Below are 21,679 nucleotides of genomic sequence, written 5' to 3'. Positions count from 1 at the left end.
ATAATTTGGTTTTGTTTGATTATTTTTGCTTGCTTTTTAAGGCTCACTTGATTTTGACCTATTATTTCTAGGGAAAAACTGTTTTTTACTTGCCTAGATGCTTCTTAGTTTAAGAATTTCTAGATATTTGGACTACACTCTAAAAATGTCCCTAAATTAGCTGTTTTCTGTGTTTTGTTTCCTTTATTTATGCTTTTGAATCACATTATGGGACCTTGTTCTTTCTTACAACAACTTATAACCTTGAAAAGTTAGGAAAAGTGACTTTTATTACCATTTTTAATAGTTTAAAGTGATATATTGTCTGAGTTGGTGTTGTATATTACAGTACAAAGACCTTGCAATTAACAGCCAGTACAGTTTCTGTTATTTTACACACTTATTTCTCTGCATATATTATTTCTTATATGTTATATTATTTCAAACCACATAAAATTTCAATAAAAGTCACTTAATTAACGTCCAATAATGCAATTCACAACCTGTTAATTAACAGATTTTTTACAGTGTAAAAACAAGACAAAAACTCTCATTTTAAAGTCAAAGGTTTTACGAACGCGCTGTCATGAAACTTATGCTAACACACACGTAAACACAATCAACATGTTTTAATCTTGTAATTATTATAATTTATAGATTCGACCTTCTTGCTGTGAGGCGACAGCACCACCTACTTGGCCACCGTGTCGCCCCTGTCTTTAAAATATGGAAATTAATTTTACCCAAGTGTTTTCAATAGAGTTTTTGCGCTAGTGGCGGCGTCTGCATTTAAACCATTTTTCATCTCTTTTTAAGCTTAAACAATCAAATAGGGCTAAACGGCGGCGCAGAGGGTAGCACGTTCCCTATTGGCTGCTTTTTAAGGGGAGGAGCTACTCTATGCCCCACCCTCTTTTTTATGTTCTAAAAACATGTGTTATGATGTAAGCAACACAGCTTCAGCAAATAAAACTGATAATGCGTGATTTAAATGTAAAGTGTGTTAATAATCAAGGATTGACGATCTTTTGTCATATTGTTTGCACTAAGGAGGCCCCAAATAAGATTCTGCTTAGGGCCCCCTGAAGGCTTGGGCCTTGTTGATCATCAGTTTCAGTGCAAAAAAGGCTTAGGGTTAAAGGAGGTTAAAAACAAGAAAAATAATCTACCGATGGGGTTAAGTAAAATAATTTGGTTTTGTTTGATTATTTTTGCTTGCTTTTTAAGGCTCACTAGATTTTGACCTATTATTTATAGGGAAAAACTGTTTTTCACTTGTCTAGATGCTTCTTACTTTAAGAATTTCTAGATATTTGGACTACACTCTAAAAATGTCCCTAAATTAGCTGTTTTCTGTGTTTTGTTTCCTTTATTTATGCTTTTGAATCACATTATGGGACCTTGTTCTTTCTTACAACAACTTATAACCTTGAAAAGTTAGGAAAAGTGACTTTTATTACCATTTTTAATAGTTTAAAGTGATATATTGTCTGAGTTTGTGTTGTATATTACAGTACAAAGACCTTGCAATTAACAGCCAGTACAGATTCTGTGATTGTACACACTTATTTATCTGCATTTAACATTTCTTATGTTTTATTATTTTTAAACCACATAAAATGTCAATAAAAGTCACTTAATTAACGTCCAATAATGCAATTCACAACCTGTTAATTAACAGATTTTTTACAGTGTAAAAACAAGACAAAAACTCTCATTTTAGAGTCAAATGTTTTACCAAAGCGCTAGCATGAAACTTATGCTAACACACACACACACACGCACACACACACACACACACACACACACACACACACACACACACACACACACACACACACACACACACACACACAATGCTTAAAATGATGAGATGGGCCTCCGGCAGGTCTGAAATGTGCTTCAGGATGGAAGAGGAGGTGATCGAGTGTCAGCTGAAGCAGAGTTTGGGGAGCGATGCGGAATCGAGTTGCTGTCCGGGGTGCTGAATGACGTGCAGAAGTTCTCTGTCCTGGAGGACACTCAAGCACTTTTTCCCCCCCCGTGCCTGTTTTAGAAAGCTCATGTCTGTCTGCCCGCATTCTCTGCATAAACGCATCAATAGTTTCCTACACATTCACCCTGCGTTCTCTGGTGCCGGTATACCAACAAGAAATGTCCTTGACACGGATTTCGCCACTATAAACTGCACCGGGACTGCACCATGCTCATAACCATGATGGAGATGCGTTTCGAAGCAAGATGTGAAAATGAAATGACATGAGTGGTCTTAAAGAAGAGCCCTCACAAACAAGTCAGCACACGCACACACACACACACACTAAATGCGTGGAGTGGGAGCGCATAGTACCGCAGACACGGAAGATGTGCTCACCAGCGCCAGCGGCCAATGAGAGTGTTTTTCATCGCTCAGCGGAGAGCATGCACAGCTAAATGTCTCACCGCTGGTGGTTGTGGTCGGCTCCGATCGCTCTCCACAGAGACACTGCAGCATATGCGCTCCTTTCTTCAGGAAAAGCCTCAGAATCCTCATTGACTTGAGTTAGTGTGGGTCCTTGGTCAATCCGCGCAAACGAGCACAGGCTCACAACGGAGGTGGACAGTAGTGCGAGCCCCTCGACAATGCATCAAAACCAGCAAAGGGCAAAAGAAGACAGTCTCGAGTGAGGCATCTTGTGCGCTGCTTGTTTCCCAGTAGTAGACTAGTGTGCGCTCGCCTTAGCATAGTTAGCTCCAGATGCGCAAGGACGTTAGGGTAATGTGCACATGCCTCGCTCTTCTTTACTAGCAGATTGGAAATGAGGAGAGGACGCGAAAGTTCAGCTGCAGGGATGAGGGACGGTGCTGCCGCTCGCGAGGGGACTCTCGCGGTGCATTTTCGGCGGCACGCGGTTACCGGCGGCAAATATAGATAGCTGGGTTAAAACGCCAGTTGTTTCGCGTCCACAGGGAGTCGAAGAGCGGCGTATAGCCTACGTCAGATGCAGCCTACATTTAAAGACAAAGATTTTTTTTTTTTAGCGCATGGTCAAGAAGTTTCGCATCTGTCTTGAGTTAGTCTAAACACCAGGGGACGCTCTAGGACAATGTTTTTTCACGGGTCAGAAGCCAAGAATAAACTGTGAGGTAATCTGAGTAGGGGAGAACAGGGCACACAGTAACACTTTTAAAATAAGAGAGATACATTTTAAGATCTTGCATAATGTTTATCTTACAAATTACTAAATTGCTATTTTCATTTATTTATCTAATTTGTGTACTTTCTGCAATATACATGAAGAGACTTTATTTCACTTATTCTATAATTGCACTAAAATTAAACATCGTTGGATTAACATTATTTATTTATCGTCCTTTTTTAAACATGATTTAAATTAGTCTATGAACGATATCTTTCTGTATTTCTCAGGTGATGATCATGCTCTCGATCTTATTGTAAATTTTTGTGTGTTACACTGTTAATTTTTTATACACAAAAATAAGTTTGTAAAAACAAAACCTATATTCAATACTTTCCTTGTTGAAATTTCGTACAATATTGAATCTCTTAAGCTTATTAATAATAATAAGAATAATACGTTTCTTAAAGCTTATGATAATCTTTTTTTTTTTATAATTGAGGCTTTGTAATTTCTCTCTCTCTCTCTCTCTCTCTCTCTCTCTCTCTCTCTCTCTTCTTTCTTATTTTTTGTTATTGTATTTTTTCTTCAATGCAGTGATGTTATTATTCTTGTATTCAATAAAAAAAAAACAAAGTAACACTTTTTGGTTTTGGCCAAATAATGAACAAAGTATGGCAGCCCCGTAGCCAACCTATTGTAAGGGGTGGTTCTTTTTCTGAAAAAGTGATTTTTTTTTTGCAGTTATTCGCCTCATTTTCTTTTCAATTATGCATTTTAGTGACATTTTAGGCACACATCTTTGCTGGATCAGCTTGTCGGATGGTGATCATAACCACACCTTTTGATGTACCAAAAATATTTCCTACAAGTTTGTGAATGTGCTTTCCTTGCTATTCTTCTACGAAGTATTTATTTACAAATTTGCATTTAAACTAAATTAATCCAGTTTTATAAATATTGTTATGAGATTAACAAAATAATGAATGAAGAAATATGAAAAGTGCTTAATTTCAACCCTATATCGCGGTCTAAATTGTCTAATCCTGAGCAAATGCCTTAAAACTCCACGTTACATTTTACCCTGCGTTACTTTGTGGCCGACGTTCCCTTATTATAGGAGTTGAGTTACCAAAGCCAGGATATGTCTTTTTGTCAAAAAAATTGGCAACAGTTTTTTAAAAATCTTTTTAATCATTTATACACAATGGATTACAAAAAACTAAACTTATAATAAAGTAAAACATTAAATCAAGGGTGTCAAACTCAACCCTCAGTGGAAAAAATATAATAGAAATTATATGTATTATAAAATGAATATATATATATATATATATATATATATATATATATATATATATATATATATATATATATATATATATATATATGGCTATTATTTGACATTATTACCTCACTTTTACACAGTACTAAAACAATTTGACAGAATTTTTGTTACCCTATTTTTACTGGAATAATCTGCAAATATTAAAATAAAATTACATTACTCTCTGAAAATACAAAAAAAAACAAAAAACAAAAAAATCTAATACCAAAAAACAAGCAATAACTGTAAATTTAATGTAAGAATTTTTAAATACAGATAATATTTGTAAAACAACAGTTATTTCACTGTATTATAAAAAAATTGGAAAATTCGTAAAAAAATACAATTACCTATTAGTAAAATTGTTTATTTTTCACAGTGTAACTCAAACTATTTGAGGAAACCAATTACAACAAACCATTCAAGTTCAAAAACTCATCCTAATGAGTACTGTAAACTTAATCCATTTGAGTTTATGAAGCAATTTGACAGTAAATGCTATAAATGAAGAGAACTCAAACCAACTGAGTAATGTACAACCCAATAAGTTAAGACAACTCAAATCAATTGAGGAAACCGATTGCTACAATCCATTTGAGTTACAATACTAATCTACATCAGAACTGTGAACATACTCCATTTAAGTTGATTTAATGAGTTAATTAAGTGATTAGGTAAATGTTGATTGAGCATAAATGATGAACACCTGCTGTTAACAAGCACAATTACTCAAGAGAAACACAAAACCACAGCTGACTTCAGTCATAGCCTTAAAAGAAATAAAAGACATTCAATTTCTCAACATGTCGGCAGAAGATCATTAAACAGCTACACAAACAGTATCAACAGCTTCACCTATTACTAACCTGCTTGACTGTGTTTCTCTCAGACGTCTACAAAAAATGCCTTGGCAAGATTCACTGGAAATAATCTTGTTAGACGTCATTATTGATGAGAACAGCGGTATACTTTTGCTTCTTGTGTTAAAAAAGACAAACAGGTTTGGAACAAGTGAATGATGAGAGAATTTTAAGATTTGGGTGAACTCTTTAAGTATTTTGAATATGTCAATCTGCTGTTATCACTATCATTGTAGTGTTTCTCAGTGAATATTAAATTACTAAAAGAGCTGCAAATTATTTTGTATTTTTATATGTATATAGTATATGTTCATTCATTCATTTTCTATCAGCTTAGTCCCTTTAATCATCAGGGGTTGCCACAGCAGAATGAACCACCAACTTATTCAGCATAGGTTTTGCACAGCGGATGCCCTTCCAGCTGCAACCCAGTGCTTGGAAACATTCATACACACTCATTCACACACAAACAATATGGCCAATTTAGCTTTCCCAATTCACCTATACTGCATGTGTTTGGACTGTGGGGGAAACTGGAGCACCCATGCCAACACAGGTAGAACATGCAAACTCCACATAGAAATGCCAACTAGCTCAGTTGGGACTCGAACCAGTGACCTTCTTGACTGAGCCACTAGACAAACTGGAAACAGAGAAACAGAAGCCGTTGGTGGTGTCATACCGCCCTGTAGCGTTTGTTTTAAAGATGAATTGCAGCCACTGGCTACATAATTTGTGCTTCCCAGAAATGTATACAGGGGTACATTTTCACTATGAGGCTGTTTTCTTTTCTTTTAATATTTTCTTTTTCTATGCAGTCTTCATTTATTTTCCCATAGTAAAATAACATTCACATATAATCAAACTATAGTTTGTGTTTTGTACAGTATATTGTCAATTAAATGTCTTTTCCCTAATTATAACATGTTGCTCATAATTCATCAAACGTGTGTGATTTTAACGTCATTCAAAAGCAAATATTCTTCAAGCTTCTATCCGAACATCACATTTTTTTCCCACTATTATACTTAGTAACATTGAATATAGATTGCATGCTGAAAGTACTGCCAGAAATGCAGTATTGAATGTCAGTATAGTCAGCACTTGCGTACTAAACAAACTGCAAAACCCCGGAAGGTCAAAGTATACGCTAAATGAAAAGCACTGTCCTCGAAAATAGTGTGCATCTGAAACATTCAAGTCAATGAGTGATTCATTCCCCCTCAGCATTATGTCTTTTGCTTGGCCTAGCCAGAAAACTAACAGACTTTGTTGCTTCTTGCCAGATAACAGAAAAGAGCCCTCTGGTGTGCTGGATCTAGATTTGACAACAGTCCACACATTTCTCCTCTCTTCTGTTTATCAACACTTGCACCCATTTCATCAAGTCTTGCCCATAATCGTCCTCTTCATTCATCAGCTATTACAAATACCCTTCTTCCTCTTCATTCATTCATTCATTCATTCATTCATTCATTCATTCGTTCGTTCATTCATTCATTCACGCATTCATTCATTCATTCATTCATTCATTCATTCATTCACTCATTAGTTCATTCATTCATTCACGCATTCATTCATTCACACATTCATGCATGCATTCATTCATTCATTCACACATTCATTCATTCATGCATTCATTCACGCATTCATTCATTCATTCATTCACACATTCATGCATGCATTCATTCATTCATTCATTCACGCATTCATTCATTCATGCATTCATTCATTCATTCATTCACGCATTCATTCATTCATTCACACATTCATGCATGCATTCATTCATTCACGCATTCATTCATTCATGCATTCATTCATTCATGCATTCATTCATTTGTTCATTCATTCACTCATTCGTTCATTCATTCATGCATTCATTCATTCATTCACTCATTCATGCATTCATTCATTCATTCTTCCTTCCTTCCTTACTTCATTCATTCATTCATTCATTCAATTTTACAAATGCTCGGTCTCCTTTAGAAATTCTATAAGTTACATTGCAACCTCATGTCAGCTAACAATTATTAAAGCATTATATTCATACTTATATATGAATATGTCTAGGGTTACTATAATGTTGTTGTGCTACAATTATCATTCATTCATTTTCTTTTCAGCTTAGTCCCTTTATTAATCTGGGGTTGCCACAGCGGAATGAACCGCCAACTTATCCAGCATATGTTTCACGCAGCGGATGCCCTTAAAGCCACAACCCATCAGTGGGAAACATCCATACAAACTAATTCACACACATACACTACGGACAATTTAGCTTACCCAATTCATCCAGAACAAATGTGTTTGGACTGTGGGGGAAACCGGAGCACCCAGAGCAAACCCACACAAACGCAGGGAGAACATGCAAACTCCATACAGAAACGCCAATTGACCCAGCCGAGGCTCAAACCAGCAACCTTCTTGCTGTGAGGTGACAGCACTACCTACTGCACCACTGCGTCACCCAAAATAAATGATATACAACCTATTTTTATTTAAATGCAACATATTTCGAAGGTTTAGGAGCTTTTGACAATAAATCAGGGGCTTAAGCCCCCAAAGGCCCTGCTAGCAATGTAGACTAGTACCAAAATTCTTTACCCAACAGAGAAGAGCAACCCAGGTTTATTCTGATTATGTACCCCTATATACATTTCTGGAGAAAGCAAAATACACTCCAGGAAATCGCCAGAATCCAGGCACAGTGGTTGCTAACTTGTTTTTGCACAATGTAAAGAAAAAGGCCAAGTAAACACAACATAGCTGCCGTTTAGGCTGAAGTGGCACCTTTTTGTTAGCTTGTTCCTGTATCTGTAAAAGCTAAAATGTCTTATTTTTACTTTCTGTATCTATTTGAAAATGAAGAAAATGTTGTTTAAAGACAAACTTTTATTTTCATAAATAAATGTTCATTTAAAAACGTTTACCATTAACGTATTATTTTACTATCAGAGATGCGCAGATTATAGCTCACTGAATCTGCTGTTCATATCCACCGTGACCTATCATCATGCCTAAAACAAAGAATTCAATTATTAAAGTGACGATCGGGTGCAGGTCGGGTGCGGACACATATATCAGATGAAAGTGTATGTGCGGGTGGGTGGCAGGTGGATGATTAGTATGAAGCCACGGATTAGGGTGTTATTTCAGCTGATCCGCGCATCTCTACTGCTGACTGACTGACTAACGTATTATTTTATACGTATTTTATACGTAACAAAGAAGATTACCCAACAAAGAAGATCAACCCAGGTTCATTCTGATTATGTACCCCTATAAACATTTCTGGAGAAAGCAAAATACACAACAGGAGTAGTCATGGGACCGTTAAGGTAGTTAAGGTAACCGCAGTTTGGAAAAGTCAAGGTTTTAAAACCGTCAAAATTTTCTTCAATACCGCTCCTAAGGTATCTATCATGCCTCTTCAGCTGCTCCAGAACGCAGCAGCACGAGTGGTCTTAAATGAACCTAAAAGAGCACATGTCACTCTGCTGCTCATCCGTTTGCACTGGCTGCCAGTTGCTGCTCGCATCAAATTCAAAGCTCTGTTTACCTACAAAGCGACTTCTGGCTGCGCTCCTTCTTATCTGCTCTCACTTCTGCAGATCTATGTGCCCTCCAGGAACTTGTGTTCTGTGAGTGAACGTCGCCTCGTGGTTCCATCCCAAAGAGGGAAGAAATCATTTTCCCGAACGCTCGCGTTCAATCTGCCCAGTTGGTGGAATGACCTAGCTAACTAAATGCATCAGAACGGCAGAGTCACTCGCTGTTTTCAAGAAACGACTAAAAACTCAACTATTTAGTCTCCATTTCACTTCCTAATCTGCAATTGCCACTCTGGAAAAAATAAATAAATAAAATAATAAATTTTTATTAATTTTTTATTAAATTTTTTTTACTTCTGTTTTAGTCTTACCCGTTTCTGGAACCGTTTTTTCGCCAGACTCAAACCCCAACTTCGCTCTGCATCTTAAGTCCGCTGACGTACATGTTGAGCTACAAACTTAACAATGGAAAAGTCATCGATACATTTATTTTAAAGATGAAATGCAGCCGTATGTACCTCTGGCTACATAATTCGCGATCTCCAGAAATGTATATAGGGCTACGTTTTCAGAATGAGCCTATGTTGGAGAAGAGCGCAGCAGGGTTGAACCTGAGTCAGTCACAGTTGCGTATTAACATGAATAAATTAGGGGTGTCGTTGGATCAGTCCCCGGACACTCTCCTCAAGACAAAAACATCAAGCTTTTGCTCTGTGCAGAAGAGGTAGTGCTGCAGCCACTGCCCTTCTGGAAAACTACTGTTAGAACAGGGCCTTGCTGTAACCATCGAAAAGACAAACGTCATAGCCTTACAAAAAAAAAGATGTCCGAAACACACCTCAATCTGTTCATTAGAGAGTTTCAGTATGAATGCTTCCACAGATAAAGCTGTAGATAAAGAGCTATGTATATCATTAAAGGCATTGTTCACCCAAAAATGGAAATTTACTCATTATTTGCTCTCCCTCAAGTGTTATAAAACCTTTATGTGTTTCTTTTTTTCTGTTGAACACAAAAGAAGATATTTTGAGGAAAGCTGGTAACCTTTAACCAGACATCCATAGTAGATGGATACTAGGGAAGTCAGTGGTCAGTTTTATTCAGCTTTCTTCAAAATATAATATTTTTGTGTTTATCATTACTAGGCCCACCCAGAATCTGTGTGCGCAGAATATTGTAGATTTTCCGAAGATTTCCGTATATTTTTAGCCCAACATTTATTCTGTTTATTTACTTGAGTAAATGTCTATAAATCTATATTTTTTTTTATTAATTTCAGTAATATTATTGACAAATATGAAAATGTTCCTCTGATTTATGTACAAGGCAGTTTGTAGAGTTAATATTTTCTGTCTTTTATTAGATATATTATATGACAAACTTGCTAATTCTAATTAAATCTAATTGGATTTGCATTTTAAACATTAAATAAAAGTTAAAAAGAAATTATTTTTTATTTCATATATTAAGGTTTTAGTTATGATACTCCTAAAATAATTTCGTCTGGCCCTAATCATAAGATAGTAACTCAAAGAGTTTGAGAAGGGATGAGTTAATGATGACAGAATTTTCCTTTTTGGGTGAACTGTCACTTTAAGAACAGAAAAGGATGTTTACCTGTAGTGATAAATGGATGTGAGGCACACTAAGGGCTCTTTTTTAATGATCTAAGCGCAAAGTCTAAAGTGCATGCCGCAAAAGCATTAAGGGCATGTGTGAATGCACTTTTGCTATTTTTAGGATGGAAAAATACGCTCTACGCCCTGGCGCATGGTCTGGTCGCAACAGGGTTGTGCTTATTCTCTTAAAGAGTTGTGGGTGTGTTTTGAGCATAACATGCATTAAACCAATCAGAGTCTCATCTCCAATTACCTATAAGGGTGCTTTCACACTTGGTTCAATTGCCTGGACAGTACCCAAGTTCAACTGTCCCCCCTTGCCACATTCTCGGTTGGTTTGTGTTCACATTGTTTTTCCATCTGAATATGGTACGCTTACGTCATCGAGCTGCTGTTTTTTTAACAGCTGTTGCTAGGTGATGGTCACGAAAGCAAAGCACTAAAATGGAAAGACGTTGGAAAATGGAAATGGAAAAGACATCGCGGTCATTCTGCTTTTACTGAAGCTTCTGGTTTTGGACATACAGAAAGCGACTCGTGTCCATTTGCCTTAAAAAATATTATAAACATTCAGAACATCACACAGTGTCTGCAGAAGCTGTTTTTGGAGGAGACAAGACATTATCACTGTGTTTGCCCTGGCTCAGTCCCGCTTGTCACCAAGGTTCGAAACGTGACACACACACATACGCGAACAAACGTTATGAAAACAATAGTTTGTTGTACAGTTGGCGGTTCACTTCCGTTATTAGGTACGATCGCATTCATATCAGAAGTGAACCGTACCAGAGTTCGCATGAACCGTACCCCAGACCACCTCTTTTAGGCGGACTCGGGTACGGTTCATGGGTGCACACCCGAGTTCAGAAGACACGTTCACACTAGCTAAACGTACCGTACTATAACGTCAAACGAACCCGGGTGCAGACCAAAAGTGCTAGTGTGAAAGCACCCTAAGAGTCAGTTGCATCGTGCCAATGGCGCATTTGCTATTTACATGGCAGGCTTCATAAATGGAAAAACTGAACGCTTCACTAGCGAGAAAGCAGTTAAACAGACCATCTGCAGCGCGAGGATAAAGAACAAGCCTCCTCCATTCAGCCTCTTTACTTTTACTCTTTACTTTTGTGGATGAGGAAACGGTGTTGTGCACTGAAGAAATCCATTAGCATACATATTTAATTTTGTTTGTTAAGCACAAAGATTTGTTTCAAAACAATTTTTACATTTAATTCTAATTCCCAGCAAATGAATAAATGAACAATAATAACGAAGTGTGGTCAAAAACTGAGTTATATCCAAACACACGTCCTGTACTTATGCCCCATATAGTGATGCAGACATCTCCAAAACCCGACAGGTGGACAAATCTAAACTTGTTTTAAACTTGTTTTATTAAAGCTAGTTTAAATATGCATAATAAATAGTAATAATAATAATAACATTAGATAAATGAAAATTGTCATGAATAAACAGACTACAACAGAAGAAGAAGGCATAGAGGCCGTGGTTTTAATATTTACCTAGAAAGTAATCATTTGCTGTGAGGCGATTGTGCTACCCACTGCGCCACCATGACACCCTGTTTTATGTTCAATCCACTTATATTTGTAAAAACTATTAACTTACTCGATTTGTTTTGAGGTCAACATGAAAGAATTGTGTGGAACCCTGCATTTTTTACATATGATAAATGTCTGCGTTTCAAAACAAAAGATATACACGAGGTATTGGGAAATGGGAACGATTATGACTTTATGCTGGACAAAGAGATGAGAGAAAAACAATACCCAGGCAGCAAGACGGAGAGTTATCGAGTGCACTTCTTTATGAGAAACGATGGACAAACAGAAAAGATGCAGGTCAGCAGAAAGACGTCAGGCTTAATGAAGCTATCAAAACAGAGTGAAAAACCTTTTACACTGTTACTGCACACAGCATATTTCTGTCCCCACATTCCCTGTGTGCGTTTCTGTTTTGACAAGGCAGTCAAAGTCACTTCTCTTGGGTATACGGCAAAAAAAGCTCACAATGCTGAAGAAATTTACCAATTTAAAGGGTCAGTTCACGCAAAAATTAACATTAGCTTTTGAAATACTTACTTATTTTACTCTCATTTACATTCAACATTAAAGATGTTTTAAACTGAAACCATGGTACATTTATATGCAACATTGGCTCATTCTGAAAATGTATCCCTATGTACATTTCTGGAGATCGCGAATTATGTAGCCAGAAGTACATATGGGTGCAGTTTGTCTTTAAAAAGAAGCAATACAGGGCGGTGTGATGTTGTTCCTTTTCGCGCTTACCAGCTGACTGCTTACCTACGTATGGACGCCTTTTCCGCTGTTACCAGTTTGTCCAGTAGCTCACCGTGTAAGTCTGCAGATTTGTGATGTGGAGCGGAGTTGACCGCAACAGTAGTGCTCAAGTTCTATGAAGAACGGTTCCAGAAAGCAGGTAAGACAAAAACAAAAGCCAAAAAATAAACTAAACAAATAAATAACAGGGTGAGAACGTTAAATAGGCGATGCAGTGGTGCAGTAAGCAGTGCTGTCGCCTCACAGCAAGAAGGTCGCTCGGCTCAGTTGGTGTTTCTGTGTGGAGTTTGCATGTTCTCTCTGTGTTTGCGTGGGTTTCCTCCGGGTGCTCAGGTTTCCCCCACAGTCCAAAGACATGCGGTACAGGTGAATTGGGTAGGCTAAATTGTCCGTAGTGTATGAGTGTGTCTGTGAATGTGTGTGGATGTTTCCCAGAGATGGGTTGCGGCTGGAAGTGAATCAGCTGTGTAAAAATGTGCTGGATAAGTTGGCGGTTCATTCGACTGTGGTGACCACGGATTAATAAAGGGACTAAGTCAACAAGAAAATGAATGAATGAATGAAAGTTAAATAAAAGTGGTAAAAATCAGGCGGCCGTGATTTTCTAGATTGCTTTTGAAAACACTGTCGGTTGGGTTTAGGGAAGGAGGAGGTTGGGTCAGTCAATCTGTTATTCAGTCAGTGACAGCGGCTTCTGGTGAATTTATGTGAGAACAGCAGGCGCAAATGGCAAAAATTTGAGATCTAAAAAAGCGTTCACAGCGGCCTCTGGTGGATTTGCGAAAAAAAACTGCAAAAAACAGCTCCTGGGACGTTTTTGGTGCTCTTAAAAAATGTATATAGGGTTACGTATCAATAATGAGCCTGCCTTTGTTTATATGATAATAATTGTAGAATTAATTTATAATCATGCACACAATTTACAAATTTGCTCCGTTGTTTTAAGTAAATTATTCACACAATATAATTAGTGCCTGTATTTTAGCTACAGTAAATCGCGCAAATAATTATTATTACTTTTTGATAGTGTTATTGGCGGCGATGCAGTGGCGCAGTGTGTAGTGCTGTCACCTCACAGCAAGATGGTCGCTGGATCGCAGGTTTGAGCCTCGGCTGGGTCAGTTGGTATTTCTGTGTGGAGTTTGCATGTTCTCCATGAGTTCGTGGGGGTTTCCTCCGAGTACTTCGGTTTCCCCCACAGTATGCGGTACAGGTGAATTGTTTAGGCTAGATTGTCCGTAGTGTATGAGTGTGTCTGTGTGTGTGTGTGAATGTTTCCCAGAGATGGGTTGCGGCTGGAAGGGCATCGGCTGTTTAAATATGTGCCGGATAAGTTGGTGGTTCATTCCGCTGTGGTGACCCCGGATTAAAAAAGGGACTAAGCCAACAAGAAAATGAATAAATTAATATTGTTATTGTTATATTTATCATTGTTACTTTACAAAAGATGGGAATTTCGAAAATGTAAACGCAGACAGGATGTACAACAAACTACATCCTGAACAAACTAATGACATCATGACAAATTACTAACGAAAGCCAAAAAATACCCCCCCAAAAAGTTTTTAAATTGTATTATTTATTAAATTATTTTACATATTTTATTATTTTACAATTATTTTACATTTATTATCCATTAAATTATTTTACATATTTTATTATTTTACAATTATTTTACATTTATTATTTATTAAATAATATTACAGATTTTATTATTTTACAATTATTTTACATTTATTATTTTTATTTTACATATTTCATAATTTTACAATTATTTTACATTTATTATTTATTAAGTAATTGTACATACATTTATTAAATTATTTTACATATTTTATAATTTTACAATTATTTTACATTTATTATTTATTAAATTATTTTACATATTTTATTATTTTACAATTATTTTACATTTATTATTTGCTAAATTATTTTACATAAGACAATCATTATGAGTTCTTATTACATTTCAATATCAATTTTCACCATGTTTTAACCTTTTTAACTAAATTATCATCACAAATGAACTACACATAACTAGCTCTTATCCCTTGTCTTGTCCCAACACAAATCTATAATGTTTGAAACCCAGCATCATTTACAGAGCACTCTAGTGAATCGAATTAATACATTTTTTTAATAAAATTTTTTATCTTCATTTGAATAACATAATATTTCTCTTTTCTGTAGTAAGTACCACTTTTATAAACAAAATAAATGTATATCTCCTTCCCTTACTGTAGTAAATAGTTGAGAGTTTGCCATTCGAACCATTGGAAGACAACGGTTACAGGTTTACAACATTTTTCAAAACATCTTCTTTTGTGTTCAACAGAAGAAACTCATTAAAGTTTGAAGCAAGTAAAGAGGGAATAAATAATGGCAAAATTGAATTTTACCTTCAAACTGCTGTTCACAGAGCTGATTTTAAAGTGACGCAGTTACAGTGTAACTATTCATTTAACTACTGAGTAATATTAATTCATTACATGTACTTACTGGGTTAGGTTTAGGGTTGGTGAATAGCTATTTAATTACTATAGTAAGTGCATGGAATGTGTAACTATGTCACTTTAAATTTAAGTGTTACCGCATTATATGATAAAAAAAATAAATGCTTGAAACCAGTAACCATTGACTTCCATAGTATTTGCTTTTTCTATGGAAATGAATGGTTACAGGTTTCCAGTTTTCTTCACAATATCTTCTTTAGGGTTCAACAGAAGAAAGACGCTTAGGTTTGAAAACACTTGACGCGAGTAAATAATGGGTCAAGTTTCAAGCTTTAATGGTGAGAAAGTTAAATTAAAAACATTTTTGTTGAACTGCCCCTTTAATGATGAGTATATTACATTTCATTTTTTTGGGGGGGGGGGGGGGGGGGGGGGGTGAACTATGCCTTTAACATCAACACCCATTTACCATCTCTGACTGCTATATTGATATTCCCTGTTATCTAATAGGTGATCTTTTCCTGTCTTTACATAAATTACTAAACAATACTGCAGTGCACATGGTTAAGGGGAAAGCTTTCTCTCTCCCTCAAGAAGTGGACAGCAAGCACTTTTTATAGGAGCACCTGGCACAGCCCTTAGTTGGCAGAAATAATTCTCACTACTAACTCACACACAAGCTCTAATTCGACTCAAACCTATGAAATAACATCGCAAAAACTCAATTCAAGTCAGAAAAGCAGCCAGGTTTGTGTTTGCTTTGTGTGGCTGTGGTGTGTTGACATTTTTTTTATTGGCTCAGCATCTGCACAGGAGCAAAGCAAGGAAGCAGCCTATGCTGGTATCTTGGCACACACACATAACGTCAATGTTCATGTGTTCTGTGATCTACCTACTCAACATCACCTCAAAACGAATCCAAAACAGATATCTCCAAAATATACAAGATCTTTCGCAGTGGGCAAAGCATTTTAAGTCCGGATACTGCATTGAGCATCAGCCCGAGCACACTTCTCTTAGCAGATCCTCCGCAGTCTACTTTTCCAAACAACCCCAAAGCAGATTCACTCTGTCCCGGCGTGACAGCACTGAAACACACACACACACATGTTCGCGGTTTTGAGTTTCTTACCTTTATCCATGACTGCGTTTTGAGGGAGTCTCTCGTGGTTGCAGTTGCGTTTATGCGCCTGTGCTTGTTGTAAAGGGCAGAGACTGAGTGAGTGCTGGAGCTCGCTATAGTCCAACAGAGAGGGTGTGTGTGAGAGAGAGCGAGCAGTCGTTACAGAGCTATTGATGAATGAGTATGAGAGAGTTTATTCCGGACGCAAAGGGCGGGAGTGCGCTGTACCTGCAGGTATGTGTGGTTAACGAACACACAAACACACACGTTTGTTTTTGTGAATTGTTTGGGGAAATTATATGTTTCCATTGTTTTTTATATTGTATAAACTGTATTTCCCCAAGCTTACCCTGCTGAAAAAAACAGCTTAAACCAGCCTAAGCTGGTTGGCTGGTTTCAGCTGGTTGACCAGGCTGGTTTTAAAGGGGTTTTGGCCACTTCCAGCCATTTCCAGCCTGGTCTTAGCTGGTCAGGCTGGAAAATGACCAGCTAAAACCAACTTGACCAGCCTGGTTTAGGCTGGACATGGCTGGTTTTGGCTGGGATCCCAGCCTGGCTAGGTTGGTCAAGCTGGTTTTAGCTGGTCATCTCCCAGCCTGACCAGCTATGACCAGGCTGGAAATGGCTGGAAACCAGCCTGGAAGTGGACACATAATACTATCATAGATGTAATTACAATGTAATTACAATGTCATTACATAGTAATTATAATGTAATGACAATTTACTTACATGCAAAATAAAAGTTTGTAATTGCATGTATACTGTGTTTAATTATGTATAAATACACCAATACTGTACATGAAATACACAAAGAAACATTTACGTTTGTAAATATTATATTGGATGTAACTACAACGTCACAACATCCACGATAAATGTTTGTAATTACATATTACATGCATACTGTGTTTATGTAACTATAACACACAAATACTGTACATGAAATATACAAAAACACAATTACTAATATAAAATACTATTATAGGTGTATTTACAACATTGTAACAATGTAATTACAATGTAATAACAATGTTATTGCACAGTAATTATAATGTAATAACAATGTAAATACATCCAAAATAAAAGGTTGTAATTACAAATGTTCTGTGTATACGATTACGGATTAATTACGAATGTAATTACTATGAAATAGCAATGTAATTACGATGTAATGACATAGTAATTAAGATTGTAATTAAATGTATACTGTATATATTTGCATATACAGCTATATATAACCAAATACTATATATGCAAAATACAAAGACAATGCAATGCATAGTAATTCCATCCAAAATAAAAGTTTGTAATTACATATTACATGTGTACTGTGTATATTTATGTATATAACTAGAGTTTACAAAGAAACATTTAAGTTTATAAATATTATCTTGGGTGTAATTCTAATGTAATAACAATGTAATTACGATGTAATGACAGTAATTAACATCATAATTATATGTGTAATGTGTATATTTACGTATACAGCTATAAATAACTAAATTCTGTAGATGCAATACGGAACGACAGTACTTTTACACACGTACAAACATGTTTATAAATCAAAATTAAAGTTTGTAATTACATATGACATACATGTGTATTGTGCATATTTAATTATATAACTATAAATACACACTTTACATGAAATATACAAACATGTAATCATAATGTAATCACAAAGTAGTTACAAAGTACCGACATAGTAATTACATCCAAGATAACATTTGTAATAATATATTACATATGTACTGTGTATATGTAACTATAACACACAAATAATGTACATGAAATATACAAAAACACATTTGCAATACTATCATATATGTAATTGCAATTTAACAACAATGTAATTACAATCTTATAACAATGTAATTACAATGTTATTACATAGTAATTATAATGTAATGACAATTTACTTACATCCAAACTAAAAGTTTGTAATTGCATGTATACTTGTTTATTTACGTATATATACAAATACTGTACATGAAATACACAAACATTTAAGTTTATAAATATTATCTTGAATGTAATTACAATGTAACAACATCCAAGATAAATGTTTGTAATTACATATTACATGTATACTGTGATCATGCCACACACAAATACTGTACAGTAAATATACAAAAACATTTATAATACTATAATAGCTGTTATTACAATGTCATAACAACGTAATTACTATGCTTATACCATGTAATAACAATGTAATTACAATGTTATAACAATGTAATTACAGTGTAGTTAAACAGTGATTTCAATGTTGTACAATAGTAATTACAATGTTATTACATAGTAATTATAATGTAATGACAATGTAATTACATCCAAAATAAAAGTTTGCAATTACATTTGTACTGTATATTTACGTATAAAAACACAAATTCTGTACATGACATATACAAAGAAACCAAAGTTTATGAATTTTATCTTGGATGTATTTATAATGTAATAGTGATGTAATTACGATGTAATGACAGTAATTAACATCGTTATTACATGTATACTGTGTATATTAACGTATACAGCTATAAATAACTAAATTCTGTAGATGCAATACGGAACGACAGTAATTTTACACACGTACAAACATGTTTATAAATCAAAATGAAAGTTTGTAATTACATATGACATACATGTGTATTGTGCATATTTAAGTATATAACTATAAATACACACTTTACATGAAATATACAAACATGTAATCATAATGTAATCACAAAGTAGTTACAAAGTACCGACATAGTAATTACATCCAAGATAAACGTTTGTAATAACATATTACATATTTAGTGTGTATATGTAACTATAACACACAAATAATGTACATGAAATATACAAAAACACATTTGCAATACTATCATATATGTAATTGCACTTTAACAACAATGTAATTACAATCTTATAACAATGTAATTACAATGTTATTACATAGTAATTATAATGTAATGACAATTTACATCCAAACTAAAAGTTTGTAACTGCATGTATACTGTGTTTATTTACGTATAAATACACAAATACTGTGCTTGAAATATACAGTAACCTCTGAAAAAGCTATACAGAGGATTTTGGCGTTCAGAATACACACAAATATCCCGAAAAACACTGAAAACGTCAATGATTTGTTAATAAAATAGATGAAGGATGTATTACACAAAATTCCAGTCAATTCCAGTCAATGTAAATATCTTACCCTGCACACATTTCTGATCTTAAATTCCGAATAGTTCACACGACCCCTTCACAATATACTTGTGCCAGCTCTGAGCATTAATATGTTCTCTCTATATTCTGGAATACTAAAATTATAATGGCCTCATTGATCAAACCGTGAAGAACGGCAACATCAGCAGTATACAGGGACGGGAGAATAACGGCTTATGTTACTTGTGCTGTTAAAAAAAGAACTAGATGCTGCTATAAGATCTGTTCTGTTCTGTCGTTTCAAACACAAAGGTCAATTTTAATGACCTCTCAATGCTTTCTATGGGATCTCAATGTACAAAAAGGCTTGAATAGGATGCCGGCATTGTGTAACGGTAAGCCGATAATGGTGGATGTGTCTGTTTGTGCTGTACATGTATGGACTCATTTATCACCAGGAACTGGAATGTTGTGGTTATGAGGAAAGGTTCGGGTTGGGATATTATGTGTCCGAATACGCTGATTCAGCATGTCTGTGGAGTCAAGTGTCTGCTCGCGTCAGAGTAAAACAAGCACAGTTACAGTGCAGAAAAACGTGGCTGTGTCCTTAAGTGACGAGTGCAATGTAAAACAATGATTTATTTGTTAATTGGACTGTTTTTTTTTTATAATACAGATTGCATCAGTACATTCCCCGGCCACTTTATTAGGTACACCTTACTAGTACCAGGTTGGACCACCTTTTGCCTTCAGAACTGCCTTAATCCTTCGTGGCAGAGATTCAACAAGGTCCGGGAAATATTCCTCAAGAGACTTTGCTCAATATTGAAATGATAGCATCACGCAATTGCTACAGATTTGTCTGCTGCACATACTGTACGTTATGCGAATCTCCACCACATCTCAAAGCGGCTCTATTGGATTGAGTTCTGGTGACTATGGAGGCCATTTGAGGCCATTTCATGTTCAAAAAACCAGATGATTCATGCCTTATGACATGGCGCATTATCCTGCCGGAAGTAGCCATCAGAAGATGGGTACACTGTGGTCATAAAGGAATGGACATGATCAACAACAAAACTCAGGTAGGCGATGTTCAGTTGCTACTATTGGTCCCAAAGTGTGCCAAGAAAATATCTCTGACACCATTACACCACCACCACCAGCCTGAACCATTGATGCAATGCAGAAAGGATCCATGTTTTCGCATTGGTGATGCCCAATCCTGACCCTACAATTCGAATTTGGCAGCAGGAATCGAGACTCATCAGACCAGGCAACATTATTTAAATCTTCGATTGTCCAATTTTGTTGAGCCTGTGCGAATTGTATCCTCAGCTTCCTGTTCTTAACTGACAGGAGCGGCACCCGATGTGGTCTTCTGCTGTTGTAGCCCTTCAGCCTCAAGTTTGGACGTGTTGTGCGTTCAGAGATGCTCTTCTGCAGACTTCGGTTGTAACGAGTAGATATTTGAGTTTCTGTTGCCTTTCTGTCAGCTGGAACCAGTCTGGCCATTCTCCTCTGACCTCTGGCATCAACAAGACATTTGCACCCAGAGAACTGCCGCTCACTGCATATTCAAACCTTTGTCTGTAAACCCTATAGATGGTTGTGTGTGAAAATCCCAGTAGATCAGCGGTTTCTGAAATACTCAGACCAGCCCGTCTGACACCAACAACCTTTCTTCCCCATTCTGATGCTCGGTTTGGCCTGCAGCAGATCATCTTGACCATGTCTACATGCCTAAATGCATTGAGTTGCTGCCGTGTGATTGGCTGATTAGAAATTTGCGTCAACGAGCAGTTGGACAGGTGTACCTAATAAAGTGGCGGTGAGAGTGAACATAAAAAGGCAATGGTGTAAAATTAGGCATGACGTTTCATCAGTGTGAATCTAGTTAAAGGGATAGTTCAACCAAAAAATCTACATTTACTCATTATTTACACACCCTGAATTGGGTCCAAACTTTAATGAATTTCGTTCTTCTGTTAAACACAAAAGAAGATATTGTGAAAAATGACTATGGAAGAAAATAGATACGGGCATCCAGCTTTCTTCAAAATATCTCCTTTTGTGTTCAACAGAATAAAGACAATCATAAAGGTTTGAGTAAATGATGACAGAATACTCAGTGGTGATGCAGTGGGTAGTGCTGTCCTGTCGCCTCAC

General features: G+C 36.1%; 1 protein-coding gene across 2 annotated transcripts in view; it reads right to left on the bottom strand.

Moving 5' to 3' along the window:
- fgf12a (fibroblast growth factor 12a) overlaps positions 1-16,453 on the bottom strand; it is a 94,263-nt gene extending 77,810 nt beyond the window's left edge. Inside the window, exon 1 of one of the 2 annotated variants that reach the window (XM_005163240.6) lies at positions 16,365-16,453. In XM_005163240.6, the coding sequence (XP_005163297.1) occupies positions 16,365-16,374 (10 nt within the window). In that variant the 5' untranslated portion in view covers positions 16,375-16,453. Of the gene's footprint in view, positions 1-2,421; positions 3,712-16,364 lie in introns of those variants that run through there. The other variant, XM_005163239.6, reaches the window with a different exon arrangement.
- Positions 16,454-21,679: the final 5,226 nt, after the last annotated feature.

This window comes from Danio rerio, chromosome 2 (genome assembly GCF_049306965.1).
Source record: "Danio rerio strain Tuebingen ecotype United States chromosome 2, GRCz12tu, whole genome shotgun sequence".
Taxonomy (NCBI): domain Eukaryota; kingdom Metazoa; phylum Chordata; class Actinopteri; order Cypriniformes; family Danionidae; genus Danio; species Danio rerio.
Note: the sequence above shows the minus strand (reverse complement) of the source record. Positions and strands in the feature narration are given on the sequence as shown.